This window comes from Raphanus sativus, chromosome 3, assembly GCF_000801105.2.
Source record: "Raphanus sativus cultivar WK10039 chromosome 3, ASM80110v3, whole genome shotgun sequence".
In the NCBI taxonomy this organism is placed as follows: Eukaryota; Viridiplantae; Streptophyta; class Magnoliopsida; order Brassicales; family Brassicaceae; genus Raphanus; species Raphanus sativus.
The window spans coordinates 813,913-831,392 of record NC_079513.1 but is presented as its reverse complement, the minus strand read 5'-3'; the positions used below and the strand labels follow the sequence as shown (position 1 = coordinate 831,392).

At 27.6% G+C, this 17,480-nt stretch overlaps 2 protein-coding genes and 1 long non-coding RNA gene across 3 annotated transcripts; all 3 read right to left on the bottom strand.

Moving 5' to 3' along the window:
* Window positions 1-389: 389 nt before the first annotated feature.
* On the bottom strand, window positions 390-2,506 carry LOC130509579 (uncharacterized). The gene is made up of 2 exons (XR_008943601.1): window positions 2,316-2,506; window positions 390-597 (listed from the first exon to the last, which is right to left on the bottom strand). It is a non-coding gene; the product is annotated as an uncharacterized LOC130509579 (long non-coding RNA).
* Window positions 2,507-12,238: 9,732 nt separating this feature from the next.
* On the bottom strand, window positions 12,239-13,082 carry LOC108846630 (uncharacterized). Its single transcript, XM_018619842.2, has one exon. The coding sequence runs from the start codon at window positions 13,029-13,031 to the stop codon at window positions 12,372-12,374; it is 660 nt and encodes a 219-aa protein (XP_018475344.2). The 5' UTR covers window positions 13,032-13,082; the 3' UTR covers window positions 12,239-12,371.
* On the bottom strand, window positions 13,056-17,245 carry LOC130509784 (NAC domain-containing protein 74-like; the record flags this gene model as incomplete). Its single annotated transcript, XM_057005976.1, has 2 exons — window positions 17,212-17,245; window positions 13,056-13,867 (listed from the first exon to the last, which is right to left on the bottom strand). Coding segments are annotated over exons 1-2 (846 nt in total), but the record flags the coding sequence as incomplete, so codon positions are not given.
* Window positions 17,246-17,480: the final 235 nt, after the last annotated feature.

Genomic DNA, 17,480 nt, shown 5'->3' with positions numbered 1-17,480 from the left:
GCGTAGATCTTTTTTGCTGATGCCCAATAACATGCTTCTTTAATAGTTTCAATATTTTCTTCATCATCGTCCTTCCGGATAACAGAAGAAGTTATATTTTTTCTAAAAAACGTCATTAGATTAAGTTTTGAAAATAATAAGCAACTTAAAATGTAGACCATAAGAAAATGTAAGATATATATATATATATATATGTATATACAACAGTGTTGATATGGTTGCACGATAAGTTAGTATCAAATATTATATTCGTACAATTTATTACATTTTTTTATTGCTATAAAGATTTTTTGAATTTAATGTGTTAACATAAATCATTTTTAATTATTACCAATCAATCTTTTGAATTAAATATGATGAATATATGTTACGTGATGTTGCAATCATCATTAATGTGATAAATATGGACATATTTTTCATTCAAGGCAAATTGTGAGAACTAAATAATAAATAAGAAATAATATAATTGTTAAATGACATAGTGTTGATCTTCAAGACTACTGTCATGATCTTCTTGGCTTTTTCTTTTAGACAAAGGAGTTCCTGAAAAATCAAAGAACCAGAGGAAATATCACCTAATGACTGCAACATCAGGACCTGCAAAAGAAAAGGTTCATCTCATTAGTATGCTATTGTAACTATAAATAATAAGCAATTGTAAAGTATAATACATGTTTAGAAGGAAAAGAAGAAAAAAATAATTTTTCATAATAAATATTTAAATTGAATAAAGAAAGTTATTAAATCTACAATATCATAAGCTGATTTGAATTAAATATTAGTCTTCTTGCGCAAGTTAGATTTATTTAAAATATTTTTAATAAATTCTCAATAAATCTTATACTTATAAGGTAATTTTATTTTTGGAATATCTTGTTGATAAAGCTAAAGGAGAACATCTCGTGAATAGATTGCACCCGAATTTTGGTTGACAAGTCTCACCATAAATATTAAGTTTTAAATGCATGATTTTGGAGAGAAAATATTTTGTCAATTAATTTGGTTTCTCTGACATCTAAAATATTTAGTGGGTATTGAATGAATTAAACACAAAAAGGGTCTCAAAAAGATGTTCTTTGAATCTAGAAAACACAAAAGGTAAGTAAAATGCTAGACTTTACTAAAATATTTAACTTTCACAATAAGCTATGTACCAGAATGTTCTCAAATTAACTTTAAAATTTATCTACCTATAAGTTAGGATTATTTATGGAATATATCTATATTATTAAAACAGAAGTACAAATATAAAATATCCCTAAGTTTTCCAACTTGTTTACAATGGCATGCCACTGAAATAATTAAATGAATCTATCTTTAAGGAATCATTTTTTTCCTATTTATTAAACTATTTCCTAAATCAAACTTAACTTAATTTTCGTATTTAATATATTTCCTTAAACCAATTAACTAATTTTTAGGGATATTCAAATTTAATATCGATTTTAACTATATAAAACTTGGATAATGTTACCATTAATTATTTTGAACAAAAATCAAGTTTAAATTAGATATTAAACAATATTATGAATATTCCTAAAATATATGTTTGACTTACCATTAATTATTTTGAACAATAAAAGTTATATATGCTAAGATTTAAATATCTTTAAACAACTTATAGAACAATATGAAATATTTGTAAGTGAATATTATTTTTAATATAATTTAATCTCACTTAAGATTATATATATTTCAAAAATTTCTAACATATACGTTTAATCATTTCAGTTACTATAAATTATTTTCAACAAGAAAATTTAAATATCTTTGTATAACAATGTTTAATGTTTATAACCAATATTTTTTCTAATGTATCTAAATCTCACCGTATTATACATATCTGATCAAAATATTTAAATTTTTTATTACATTTGAAAAATAATTTCATGTTAAAAAAAATATTATTCAAACATATCAATAGGTCAATATTTTGTCAAAAGTGTAGTAGCGGGCACGGCTCACTATTTTCTTTGTTGTATTTATAAAATATTTAAAATATGATAAATATTTAAAATATAAACCAATAAACATTTAAATAATATTCATTTATATAAAAATGAAAATAACAACCCGAGCGGACGCACGGGTCAAGCTCTAGTTGTTATTAAAATTACATTTTAAAAATAAAAAAGAGAATATATCGGGAATAGTTTACACTAATGATTTAATTAAAAAATCTTACCCTTTCAGTTTAAATATTAAAGCATGAGATTAGGAAATAAGATATTATTTCAGTAGAGAAAATACCATCCTACTAATATTTTAAAAATATAATGTGATTATCCAATTTTGATGTACAATAGAGAAAATACCATTCTAAGCGTACATCTTTTGCAGGACCGGAATGGTGAACTCTTAGAGGTCTGAAATATGAACACTTCCGTCAAATCATCTCTGAAAAAATATAAAACAAAATCACAATCAGCAAATCAAAAAACAATATGTGTATATAGAAGCTTATAATTCTAAACAATAATATAATTCTACTAATAAAAAAAAAAGTATTCGCAACACAAAAAGATGCTATTGAAATGATATAACTGAGAGATGTTATCAAATTGAGTAAATTTTTTTTACCAGATTGAGGAACAAAGATGTTATCGAAATGATATATCAAAGAAGTGTACAATCAAATCGATATATAGCTTCAGTGGATAAATCGTCATAATAGGGTATCTGCATATAAACCAAAAGAAAAATCAGCTCTCATGAAATATAAAAGCTTAATGTTCTAAAATAAGAAGAAAAAAAATTCAGAACATTATTAACAATAAAAGTTCAGAATACAAAGTTCAATGATTTCGTTTATTCTACTGTGGATGTCTTATTTATAGTAAATTGGTGGACGTTTCTCATTGATTTAGCTTGCATGATAAGCTAAGAAGTAGAATTTTTAAATAAATTCTCAATAAATCTTATATTTATAACGTAATATTATTTTTGGAATATCTTGTTGATAAAGCTAAAGGAGAATATCTCGTGAATAGATTGCACAAGAATTTTGGTTGACAAGTCTCGCCATAAATATTAAGTTTTAAATGCATGATTTTAGTAGAGAAAATATCTTGTCAATTAATTTTGTTTCTCTGAGATCTAAAATATTTAGTGAGTATTTAATGAGTTAAACAGAGAAATGATCGCAAAAAGATGTTCTTTGAATCGAGAAAACACAAAAGTTAAGTATTATAGTTATTTCGTTTTTAGTAGTGTCGATGATTAAAATAAATCGAAAAATAAATTCTAAAAAATCAATCAATAAGATCAACAGATTCTTCCCATTTGTAATAAGGAAACTAATTATTACATGTATTAACTAATATTTTTGCGCGAGTAATGTTAATAGGGGGATTAAATTATTTTTTCCTTTTCAATTAGTATTCAATGTTACTTTCTTTTTATAGGGGATCAATGAATTAAAATAAATTATTTGATTTCATAAAATGACTTTATATTCTTATATATCTATAGACTACATAAAATAATAAACCAAAATATTTATTTGAATTGATAAAATGACTTTATATACCATATTTTCAACAATTAATTACCATAAATAGTTATTAATAATATTATGTAAACCATTTGGAATCTAAAATATTTATTTGAATTAATAAAATGGCTTTATATCATACTTTCGACAATTAATTACCATAAATAGTTATAAATAATATTATGTAAGTCATTTGAAAAGTGATGTTAATTGGTCATTAATTTTTTTTTTTTCTTTACAATTAGTATTCGATGGTACTTTTCTATTATAGTGGGATCGATGAATTAAATGATATATCGAAATTACAAAATAAGGTAAGTATTTAGAGGGCTTCCCTTTTTAGTAGTGTCGATGGAAAAAAAATCAAAAAGAAATTCTAAAAAATCAACCAATAGAATCGATAGAATTCTTATGAGAAAGGCTGTGAGAGTGCCAGCTGGCAAATGTACTTTCTTTTAATATATAGAAGGATTATAATAAATAAAATTAAAAATAATCGGCCAATAAAATTATAATAATTAAGAGTTCATTTATGGTCGACACGTAATAAAAATCACTTATGTGACTTCTCAATCAATATATAGTAAATTTATTTTTTATAAATAATTTATAACATTCTGTAAATTATTTTAAAATTCTGATAAATTTATTCTTTAAACAACGCTAAATAATTTAAAAATAATGTTAATAAACATTTTTGGATTTTTTAATATTTAAAATCATTATTATATAATTATATTCGAATACAATTCATCAAGTAGAGTATAAAACTATTATAATTATCTTATATAAAATTTCGTTCATTATATTTTATAGTTTATAAATATTAAAAGTAAGAAATAAAATATTATTAATCTTTCTATAATTTCTATATTTGAGAAGTTTTCCAAATTTCTAATATAAATGCCTTGTCCATAAAGTATGTCATTGTTAAGACCGTATTAATAATATGGATTCAAATTTGGTAATGTTTGTGTCGATCAAATATACTATATTAATAAGACCGTATTAATTATATGGATTCAAATTTGGTAATGTTTGGTCGATTATAAAAAATAAATGAAAAAGAAATTATCAAAAATTCAACCAATAAGATTAAGAGAATTAATCTTAGAAGCTCTCTATGAATGCCACCTAAGCAAAAATCACTAAAGTGACTTCTCTTTTAATGTATAGGAGGATATATTTCCGTATACTCTTATTTGAATAACAAAAATATCAATCTATAGTAACAAAATATCGATTTTAGAAAAACATTTTCCCCAAGTTGAGTTTTCTATCCCTAAATCTCTGTTACAATCAAATATCAAATATAAATATTTAAAAATCTTGGTCATAATCAAATATGGAAAACCCCTTCTCCAAATTTATTCTATTATTTAAAGATTATGGTTTCAATAAAATCGGGATCAATTTATAGTTACAAAAAATCGATTATATAAATTTTTTTTCTCTAAGTTGATTCTTCTACTATAAAATCTCTGTTACAATCACATATGGAGATTAAAAAATATCGGTCAAAATCAAATATGGAAAACCACTTCTCCAAATTTATTTTACTATACCTAAAATCGATATTTCAACTAAATTGCAATATTTTGTATTTATTACACCTAATTTTTTTAATCCCACTAAAATATGTCCATAAATAGTAGTCTTCGTATTCATCATTCCACATTCACAAAAAACTCCCAAAAATCACAATGTCGAAACCAAGCACTCCAGTTCTAATTAATGGCGTAAAACCTCTCAGAGCCAATTGGAGAATTCGAGTTAAAGTGCTTCATTGTTGGAAACAAAACACACCTTATGGAGGAGACACATTAGAGTGCATCCTTGCTGATGAAACTGTAAATATTGTTTATAGTTTGTGTTTATAAACCATTTTCTATTACTGATCTAATGCATTTTTTCTGCTTTGTAGGGTGTAAAGACAGGAAATAAAAACACTTACGAACGAACATCTCAAGCCTCAAAGACAATGTATTAAGAAATATAGTTTTGTTCTCTTTACCGATCATGTCGATTCTTCAAAGCTAATGGATTCTCTTTCACAAGCTTTTTCACCGTCACCAACTATCATCACCAGCTTTTTCACCGTTAACACGTTTATATTTATATTCTACCTTCAGAAAATTTTGAATACATGCAGTTCCAATCAAATAAAATCACTCAGCAAGACTAAAGGGGGGTGTATTCAATTTAACATTTGATTTGATTTGATTTTTAATGAAGTTTCAGATGATTTCAATAAGTTGCAGAGATTTAAGTGATTTTTGTCAAACTACTCTAGAATATCACCTAAAACTATGAGATTTGGGTTTTAATATTTTTAACTAAGAAACTTCACCCAAACACCCTAAAATCACCTGAAAATTTTAAAACTCGATAACTTAAAATATTTTCAATAACAGTGGATTTCAAAGTACTTTACGAAATATCAAGTTCAATAACAGTGGATTTTAAATGAGTTTTTGAAATTCATGTTTGAATAACAATGAAATTGTCAATTTAATACAAATCACCTAAAAGTCTCAATACAATACACCCCCTAAGTATTATACAACTCAAAACTATTTAATTTAAAATAATTTACACCGTGGATTAAAATTTCGTGAAGCAAACAATAAACCCGCCCGCCCGGGCTTGTCATGATCTAGTATATGAGTATACCCATGTCAATGTCACGGACTTACGGTGAAGAAGTTTATAATCGCAAATCATTTCTCTTTTTCTTTCATGATAAAGATAATATACTACCCCATGAAAAAAGGAAATCATACTATGTTCGTTTAAACGCATATTAAAAAAACAAAAGCTTTAGAGAAGATATCTAAAAAACAATCAATTTCGAAATGGTCTAGTGATAAATGAATTACGGCTGTAACTACCGCCATCCGAATTCATTCGTATTGAGAGGGTATTGATTCTCGGAAAAAGGTGAAATCTTTTTATATTACCAAAAAAATTCTCTAAAAAACACTGAAAATATCTTTTTGACTAAAATAACACTTAAATACAATGAAGAAAATGATTTTAAAAGATTTTATTAAAAATGTAAATGAGAATTATACATTTATTCTATAAATATATATGTTTAAATAAATAATAAAAAATCAAAAAAAAACTCTATTTAATATTTGACACTTTCTTTCAATTTTCAAAATTTTTAAAAAGTTTATTTCAAAATTCAAAGATCCTTTTAAATATTTTTAAAATTTATATTTAAATCTAATTCTGAAATCTCATCCTCCTGATTCTCTCCCAGTATCTAAATTCTAATTTTAGATAGTAACTCTATACTATAAGTGTCTTTTATTTCTTTAATAAATTTATTTTGATCATCTTAATTGTTGGGAGCTATTTTTAATGCTATTTTGAGGATATTTTTCAAAATTTCATCTTTCACTATTTTTAGTAAACTTATGTATTTTTAATCAATAATTTAAGTGATTTTTTTATCAAAAATCAAATTGATTTAATTTATTATGTACCTTTCACTCAATGAGAAAATGAGTCTTCACAAAAATGTTCACAAAAAACTTAAAATAACATGATAAAGTAAATTGTCTTCTAAAACCATATTAAAAACAAGATCTGTGAAAAAACAGCTAACATCATAATATATTTTTGTTATGAAACATAAATAGTATTTACACCAATAACAGTAGAATATCGAGTGTTACAAAAAACAAAGGTAGTATTTAGTGTAAAAACAGAGGTACTAACCAAGACGAGTTGATGTTCAGAAAAAACAAACAAACCCAAGACGAGCTAGTTCTACTGGTAAAGAGGTTGCAGCTGCAACTAACACAACCCGGATTCGATTTGCACTGGGAGGGATGTTTTACGCCATAATTAGTATTAGTTCCAACCCGCCCCGCCAACCCGCGGGTCAGCTAATTTTTTTTATTCAAAATTTTGACCTGCATGACCGCAAAGAAAAATTCAAATACCCGCACCGCCTAGATTTGTGGGTGACCTCCGGAATCCGTGAGTTATATAAATTTTTTTTAAAAATGATTATTTTAATTATGTATTAATTATTTTTTGTTTACACTGATTAATATTGTATATTTATAATTAAAATTATATATTGATAATTAAAATTATATCATTTTCTAATACTTTATATATCTTTTACGATTTTTTAAATAATTTTTTTTGCGGGTTAGCGAGTACCTGCGGTTCAAATTTGGTCGACTCGCATCGGCCCCGTCTAAAATCGACTTGACCTGCACTTGCACCCACATATTGAATTTTTCTAATTGGCCGACCCGTATTTGCGGCGGATCAAACGGAACGGGACCTGCAGATAAAAGCTCAAATTCCCAGCTTTATATAGAATTATTTGGGTAAAGGTCGAGGCACCTTATGGTATTAAAAATTAATAAATAAAAACAGAGGTACTATTTTTTTTGTCTTCACTGAAAAGTGAAAACACAGTAAGAACGCGCTCGTCTTTTTGTCGAAACGGACGCTCGATTTGTTCTAGCCGGCTTTTGCTGTTTGCGGGGGCAAGTGGGCGGCCTTGATTAGGTCTTTCACACGTTTCATATACGTACAAACAATGATTGATTCTACTGGAAGTTTGCAGATCTGCTTTTCAGACAGAGATTTTATTTCATAGGCTAAAAAGAGTTTGCAAGTACTTGTTTTTTACACTTGTGCTTTCCCCTTATTTTTTACAAGTCCTGAATCTTCTATCAGTAGTAGTATGTTGTGGTTTAGGTCAACACAGTAGTGTCATGTTTTTTACCTTTTTTTTGCTCGATTCAGAGCATTTCCAACAGACCCTTATCCTCTCATTTTTAAAAGTTTTTGCATTTCAACAGATCTTTATCCTTTCAAATTTTAAGAAGGTGAACAGTAGACCCTCAATTTTAGAGGGCACTGTTGAGGCCCTTAAAACACTATTTATTTTCACTTTAGTCCTTCTTCTTATGAAGCATTATACTATTATAATTATATTAGCACTTAAATATTATAATTCTGATCTTATAAAATTATTTTTAAATAATAATAATATATTAATAAATATTGTATACCAATATATAATAATATTAATAAAAAATAATATTAACATATTATTTTACAATACATTTCGAAAATTTTAGACAAATATAAAATTATAATACAATCATAATATTTTACATCAAAATAAAAATTACATAAAACTGAAATATTACACATTAATATATATATTATAATACAAATATTCAGAAATTTGGTTTTGAACCTCCAAGATCACCAAAATATTCTCGATATAAATTTGGAGCATTTTCTTCGGTTTGTTGATGCTGAGTTTTTTTGTATGATTTTTGCTTGTTCAGATCGGATAAACTCGCGAGTATTAATATTAGCGATGGAGTTTAAATTTTTCAACCGAATTTTATTTTTCAACATAATTTTACGGAAATAATCGTATTGATTAGTTTTGTTTTATATATATTGTAATTTGAATTGTTTGGGTTTTATTATATGTAATTTTATGTTTTTGTGCTTTTTATTTTTTATTATAAGTATTTTGATGTTATAATTAAATCCGTTTACTAATTATGTCAATATCATATATTAATATGTGCTTACTGTTTATTTATTAAATTTTAGTGGTTATAGTTAATTATTATTTAAACTGAAGACTAAAGTGTAAAATATAAACTTTAAAGGAAAAAAAATTTGAAGATCACCATTGGAGAACCACCCCTTCATCCTTTTATTTTGAGGATGGATCCCATTTAAAATGAAGAGGCTTGTTGGAGATGTTCTCGTTAGTTTTAGAGTGTTGCATGCTTTTAATGATTACAAAATTATAAAAAGTAATAATTGTATTATTCGCATTTGATTTTATTAAAAGCTAGAATATTTGGTCTATAATTTATTTATAGATATACAATCAGATTTCCCATATTAGAAAGTAATCTCCAAAGAAGTTTAAACTGAAAACACAAATCAACCAACCTATTAAACCACCACTAGACGTCTAGACCATTACATTTAATTTAATATTTTACAGATTATATAACAAATTAAATGAATTAATTGTGAGTAGTAATTCCATTTTTTCTGTTTCATTTCTTTTGAAATCTTTGTGTTATCAGGTCGTTTTATCGAACTTTCATGCTACATTTAAAGGAAAGCAGCATCATAGTGCTAAATTTGTGGTAGTGAACCTGCCAAATATGGTTTTAAAAGGAAAACTCTTTTAAAAGCATCTAAAAGCAAAAGTCTTAAAAAATCATTTATCCTCTTGTGACTTAATACATTGAATGGAAGGCCGAAGGCATACTATAAATATATATAATATCAATTAGTGAGCAGCAGTATATGCTGCAAAATCTGCAAAGAACGTTCATAAGATAATTAATAGTAGGTTAGACCGACCCAATGAAATTTATATGGAAGGCGAACTAATCAGTGCTCTCCACGCGATTGTGATTAGTTTTAGAAAGACAATTTGTACGCCATTGAAAATATTATTGTTTTATTTTTGTCCACTCATTCATCAACAAAACCGTACATTGTGCTGAGTTACCAAATGTAGTTTGAAAGTTTCTTTGCTAGTGTATCAACAATTGCATCTGCATCTCTGGAGATTCCGAGGACATTGTAATTGCACTCAGCAGAATTCAGCTTCTTGATACCATTTAAATAAGCTGGCAATACTGAGTGTCTCCTGTTTGATTGTAACTTGGGATCCATTGCACCAAACTTTAGCAAAAAAAAAAGCTTTAGGATCCACAGACACATTGCATTGAAAATAGGGCTACCACGTGGCAGGTTTCTCTCTTCAGTTACGCATGCTGTGTTGACGTGTTATTGTGAATGGACTTTAAAACTTTATTGTACTTACTTTTTTTTCTCTCTCTTTTTGGGCTTTATCAACCCATGATACCGAGACGATGAACAATTAATCACCTATTAATCGCTAAATAGCACAATACGACTGATTTGCGACTGATCAGCTTAGTTGCAAATCATCGTGTCACAAAACTCATTAGTCCTAAATCAGTCTGTATTTAAAGACTGATTGAATTGCGATTAGGTTAAAAAGTCGCAATTCAGTCACGATTCAGTCATTAAAGTTTCTGACTAAACTGCGACAAGATTACAACTGAACTACGATTTACTGGATGTCGTTATATAGTTGCAGGATAGGCAATCTTTAGTCGGTCGTAAAACCTTCAGTCGCTAAAAAGTCGCAATATAACGATTGAGTTATGACTGATAACCACTTATATTTATGACAGAGTTGACTGATTGATCACTTATTTAGCGACTTATTAAAACTACTATATTTTGGGAAAATATAGTGACTGATGTAAGACTTCATTTTGTTTAATTGGTATCTTTTATTTTGTTGGTATCCTATTTGAAACAATACGTTAATATAAGAATTTGAATTGAAATTCAGAAAGGAGAATATTTAGAAGAAATATTTCATACAACAAATCACAAAAGAACTCCTATTGCTGGAGTTCTATAAATTAGTCTATCTTGATATCTTCCATAAGAACATGTTTGAGTTTCACAGAAATGGGTGTTTCCATACCTCTAATCATCTGGTGCCAGTGTATCGACAATAGAAGGATCCTAGACGGACAATGTACTCTCCAATTTTACTGTATGACCTGATCATATGAACCTGTCTTCTGCTATTTTTTCCCTCTGGACACATCTACTAAGTTATATTTGATCGGATCTACTAAAAAAGTCCACAAAATGGAAAAGCCAATTTCGGCCGAAAATTTTAAATACATAAGAACATCTCTAAGACCAATATTATATTTGAGGTTTGTCTAACCTTACATCTGAGGGTTGAAGGTATTTTTCTCTAATGGTAAATCTTAAAAAAATATATATATATTTTACACTTTAATTTTTATTTTAGACAAAAATCAAATAAAAGCATCAAACTTTTATAACAACTAAACACATACGATAAAATTATTATAAACAATATTTATTGATAAATTATTACATTATTATTTCAAATTACATATAAATAAAAGACTTATACACGAAATCATATTTAGTTAAAAATATATAATTATCGTTATTATTTTTATATATGATCAATTAGTGCACATAAACTTCTTTATTTTTTATTTTTAGATTACGAGTTAAAATAGTTGCAAGCGAGTATTTTTAGAGATATATTTTTTACTATATCAGAAGATAGAATTTTGAATATTTAATCTATACCATTCACTAGATTTCATTTGCCATCAACCATTGGAATAAAATCTTATCCAATATTATCTAATAATCTTGAATATTTAATCTACACCATTCTCTAGATATCGTATGCTATCAATCGTTGGATTATTATCCCATCCAAATATCTTATAATTTTTTATATTTAATCTACACCATTCAATAGATTTCACATGGCATCAACCACTGGATCATAATCTTGTCCAATCTACTCAGCATATTAGATAAGAAAATCTGTAAAACTGAAATGTTTACCACTCATTTGAAATTTTATTCATTCATTTTCATCTATAAACCATAGGTTACAAACAATAAAAAATATCACATTCAATAATATTTTATGTGCTAAAAATGTGGAAAAGAATAGATACTCATCGTTCAATCATCATGAAGATTAGTTATTATGTCGTGTGTACTTAGAAATATCACAAGATCCAATTTGTAGTAATAACCCATTTATAGGAAAGCTACGGGAAAAAATTAAAAATAGCCACAATGGAAAAAAAGATGAGGGTTAGGTAGGTAACAATTCTTCAGTTGATATTAGTTATGGGGGCATACATAAATGACAAAAATGAAAACATGAGTTTTAAACAGCATCAATAAGACAAAAGGAAGTTAAAGAGAGACTTTGCAGTTTTGCAGTTTGTCAGAGTAGCAGTTAAAGATAGCCAACAATGCCTCCATGTGGCTCATCGATGCCTTGGTTCATTGGAAGATATGCTGCCTGTTCTTCCGTGGCTTGATTCATCAAAGGAACATTGTCTTGTTCTTCAATTTGTAGCTGCGCAGGTAAATTTCTGATGGCATTGTCATGTTGTTGTGGAGTAACCGTTGGGAGTGTGCTGTTTTGTCCTTCATATTGAGAATATGGCTGAGCCGACCATGGAACATGCTGCTGCTCCTCGAAGGCATGATCCACCATAACTGGAACCTGTGAATGATCAGTTTCCCAAAACTTCTTGTCCAATGGGGAGAGATAGGTGACTTGTCCAAAAATCTGATTTTTCTGTTGGGTAAGAGACAAGTTTGAGTCTTGCATCAGACTTTGTTGCTGAGCAGATAGCTCTCCAGGAGCTACGAGATCATCTTTTTGAGCCCAAAACAGAGCAGAAGAACCAAAATCTTGATGCTGCTCCTCCTCTGTGGCTTGGGCTAAGTGTGGAGGATCATCCATAAGTGAGTGATAGGTTTTTTGCGTTCCAAGAATATCGTTTTGCTGCTGACCTGAAGATTCTCCAGAAAACTGAAAAGAAGAACCCAAGCCTTGATGTTCATCCACTGAGAAATGTTGATGTTGAGCAGCCAAGTGTTGTGTCATTGGATCCAGGTTTTGTCCCAAATAATGATGAGCCAAGGATGGACCAGAATACCCATCCCACAGTTGCACCTCATTCAAGTCTTGATTCATCATCATTGGAACCTGGAGACGATCCGTCATCTCCTGTCCTAAAAACTGGTTTTGATTCTCAACCATATCTCCAAAACCTTGACCATATTGCCCTATGTATCTAGGAATATGGTCTTGCTGCTGCTGACCATAAGACCCAAAGTTCTGATGCACCTCCATGCCTTCATTCAATAATGGACCGTTTGATTCTTGTCCCATTATCCCTTGGTGTTCCGTGCCTGGTGGTGGTTGTGGCTGTCCGATCATTAAAGGTGCGAATATTGGAGCATATTGATCATTGTCTTTATTCGGATGAAACCGGATTCTACAGAGAACCAATTCTTGAAAACCTGGTCTATCCAAAAGAAACTCATGCATAGTCCAACCAGTCTTTTTCCCAACTCTCTGTGTTGCACCATTGGTTATGAAGCTTGCATAGTGCAGAGAACCGATCCTAACTCCTTCTTTGTCGATAACCTTAGTCAAACCAGTTGTCTTCCATCTCCCTGACTCACCCACCTTACGGCACGGTCTCCACGAGTCAGGTTTTCTCGTCACCACCGGTTTCCGCGTGACAAAGTAATACCACTCATTCTCACTGAAGCTATCATGTCTTACGTGCTGAACAAGCCACGGTGCTGTCTCGTACAGAATATGATTGTCGATTATGAGACTAGAGCGTTCACCTCTATCAATCCGCTTGCGAAGGATGTTGATGAGATCAACACGTGTGGGATTAAAACGCCCATGCGAGATTCTTGGTGTTTCTGAGGAAAAAGAAGATTAAAAAAAAGCTTAGAGCTTTCTCAAGGAGGCAGAGGCAGAGGCAAAGACAAATGTTGAGATATAGAGTATCCCACGTTCCAGTAGATAAAACTGATAATTAATAATACAATTGAAAATAAATAGAACAATAGCATTATTTAAATTTTGATTTATGCATTTAAAAAAAAATCAAAACTTGAACCAAGTTATTTTAAACATAGTTATATCCAAATAATTTTTTTTATCTCAGCTATTTTTTACCAAATAAAATCAAACTGAAAGAGCCAAATACTAAATACCAATCCCATGAAATGATCTATTTATGAAGAAATGTCTAAATGAATATGCCATAACAATATAAAATTAATAATATCTTAAATAAAAACTAAATTATGATAGATGTAATGAAATATTTAAATTTGTCTATTTAAATTAAACCAAAATCAATATATCATATCATTAATGAACAATAATATATATAACTATGAATTTTAAGAAAATATTTTACCATTATTCATGATTTCGACAAAATTTCTCGAGGATATGAACAAAATCTTGTTTCTTTTGGAACCTCCTGATGTAAATATTCAATTTCCACTTTTAAACAGGATGCATTATAGTATATGATCTTTTGAGCTTATATCAAATATACAGTTTACAATTATATGAACAAACATGATTCAATACAATGGTATTTATAAAGTTAGGCTGATTTAGAAAATAAAGAATGAAGTAATATATGGTAACAAAATGAATATACAGTTTTGTGCACAAAAAAGATACGACCGCAAAATAGTCAAAGTTTTAAAAAAGAGAACTAAATAATTGAAATGAATAAAATTTTAGAAACTAAATAATAAAAATTTGGAAAAAAAATTTGACTGGTAGCGAAGTTAAGAAAGGAAATTTCTTCTTTTATCTAATTTCTATCTTTCAGAGCGAAAAAGCATTCTTTATTTTTTTACCGTAAATTTTGTATTCAATTGGATCATGATTCCATTTTAAAAGACTTCATCATTATTATAAATCTATTGTGTCTTTCAGTGATATCTCAATTTTAAATTTTTTTATATTTATATTTTTTTCTTCCGATATGTTTCTCATCATTTCCTCTTTTCATTATTTGTTCTCATTTTGTCTCATGTTAGATGTTTTATCTCTTTAATCATTTGCTTGGTTATGTCTTCTCTGAGAGTTAATTACTCTTTTCTATTTTAAGAGGTCTAATGGCCGATAATAAGTTGAGGCAAAGTGTATTAGTCAAAACTAAGAACCAAATGTCGGTTAAGATTTTTAGGTGTAATCTAGACTAGGATAAGATCTCTACTTTGTGTATGGTGAATTTATATGAAAACTATTTTAAAAATAGTGTATAGAAAAATATATTTATATTCTTGATCGAATTAATATTTTTGGCCCGTAAAAGTTTTTTTTATACTTTTTGTTAATTACGTAATTTATTTACTGCTGAGCTGATCGTATTTTTATAAATATTTTTAGAAAATCACTTATCGCATAAGAACCTAACATTTAGGCTGAAGAATCTCAGACCTACTATTTGGTTACAATGAAACTATGTCAGCTCGGTTTTATATCATGATTTAGAAATTTAAAAGTTAATTATGGTTATGAGAAGTTTACGTTCATGTGTCAATCCTATCTATCTTCAATATTTTTTCTTTTTCTTGTGTCGTTTTTTCATTTTGGTTATTGCTCGATATAAATATTGATTTTGGAGTTTATTCTTATTTCGTTCATTTGTTTTGGTATGAGATTTAGAAACTATTTAAGATTTAAAATTATTAAAGAGATACACATTTAAGTTAAGATCCGCGTCTGTGCAGAATAAATATTTTATATTTATTACTTATTTTATATTTTCTGCATTTTATGAAATAATAAAATATTAATTATAGATTAAATAACTAAAAAATTAGTTACTATTATGTAATATTGGCGTGCATATATAAATCAAACGATCACTTTTGTTTATTTGCAATCATTTTAGGATAAATAAATCAAAACAATCAATCTAATTTATCGTATATGATATATAATTAAATTTAAATGATATTAACATAGATATATAGTATAATTTTAATATTGATATTTATTAAACCTCATTTCTACTCATATGATTTTATGATTATTTGTATATTTGTGTAACAAAATTTTACACCAACGAAATTGTTTTTAATGTGGAATGTTTAGTGGTTTCAATAACTTATAATCATTTATAAAAAAACAATGAAGGTTTAAAAATAAAAATATTAAGTTTTCAATATATTTTCAATGCAAATATCAAAATATAAGTATGTATTTTCATATGATGTATAGTTTAATTTAAACGATATATATATTAACGTAAACACCTATTAAAATAAAATTATTTATTCATATGGTTTTATAATCATTGTATCTTATTATAGAAAAAAAATTAAAACATTTATCAGAAAAGTTTATGTGAGACTTTTAATAGTTTTAGTAATTTATAGTCGTTTTGAAAAATTCAAAATATAACATATACAAAAATCTAAATTTTTATTATAGGATTAATGTAATTGTGTAATTTATTTTAATAATAAATAATTAAACAAAAATGATAGAAACTATATAGATTGTTAGCAAATCTTTAATATTTAAAATCATTAATTGCCATATATATTTTAATCACATTAGGTAATTCCGTAAGTTTTATTTAAGGAAAGAATAAATAATAAATTTCAATTTGATATGAATGGTCCATAATGGACATACATACTATATAATATAATATTTCCTAGCAATTTAATTTTGGACTAACAAAATTTTTGATTGATTCCCAAACCACCACATAAACAAAATTAGCATTCTAATTGTGTGACAATTCAGCAGTGTACTTTTTAATTAGTACAAATTACATATTATAAAATTTTAAATGTTTCTCTATTAATATATAGGGGATTAGCTACTAAATTGTTATTACTTTTTTCTTCGGTTTAATTCGCGGTGATGAAAAATATTGGTAGCATTCATACATGGCAGATCTGATCACAATCCATAGAAAAATTAATTTTGACTTCTAAATTTTTTGGAAGTTATATATATAGACATAGGTCTCTAAATTATGGAAAAACTCTTTATCATTTTTTTAATAAATATTTATGACTCCAAAATTTCAAATATTGTCTTGCATTCATACAATGGTACTGGTGACGCAACCAATGGGTTAAAAGAATGTTCTTGATGATGAACATTGAAATATAACATTGGAACCATGTCTTATCTCGTATATTGATGAGCCAAGGATGGGGACCAAAGTACTTATTCTACTCCTCATTCAAGGTTTGATTTAGTATATTAGAACCTTCTGAGTTCCGAATACCAACTGTCAACGCCATAATTGATGGTTTTGACTTCATAGTATTATTTTGGATGCCATATAATTTTGTTACATAACTACAAATAATGAGACGATTACATATTAGCACACATTATGAGTTTCTCTTACACTATAACACACATATGACATGAGAGATACTTTCTCTTGTCTTTTTCTGTGTGATATGACATTAGTGTCCCTACTGTCGGTTTTGGTTACTAATGTTGCTTAAAGCTAAACCGGTTTGGATGAAA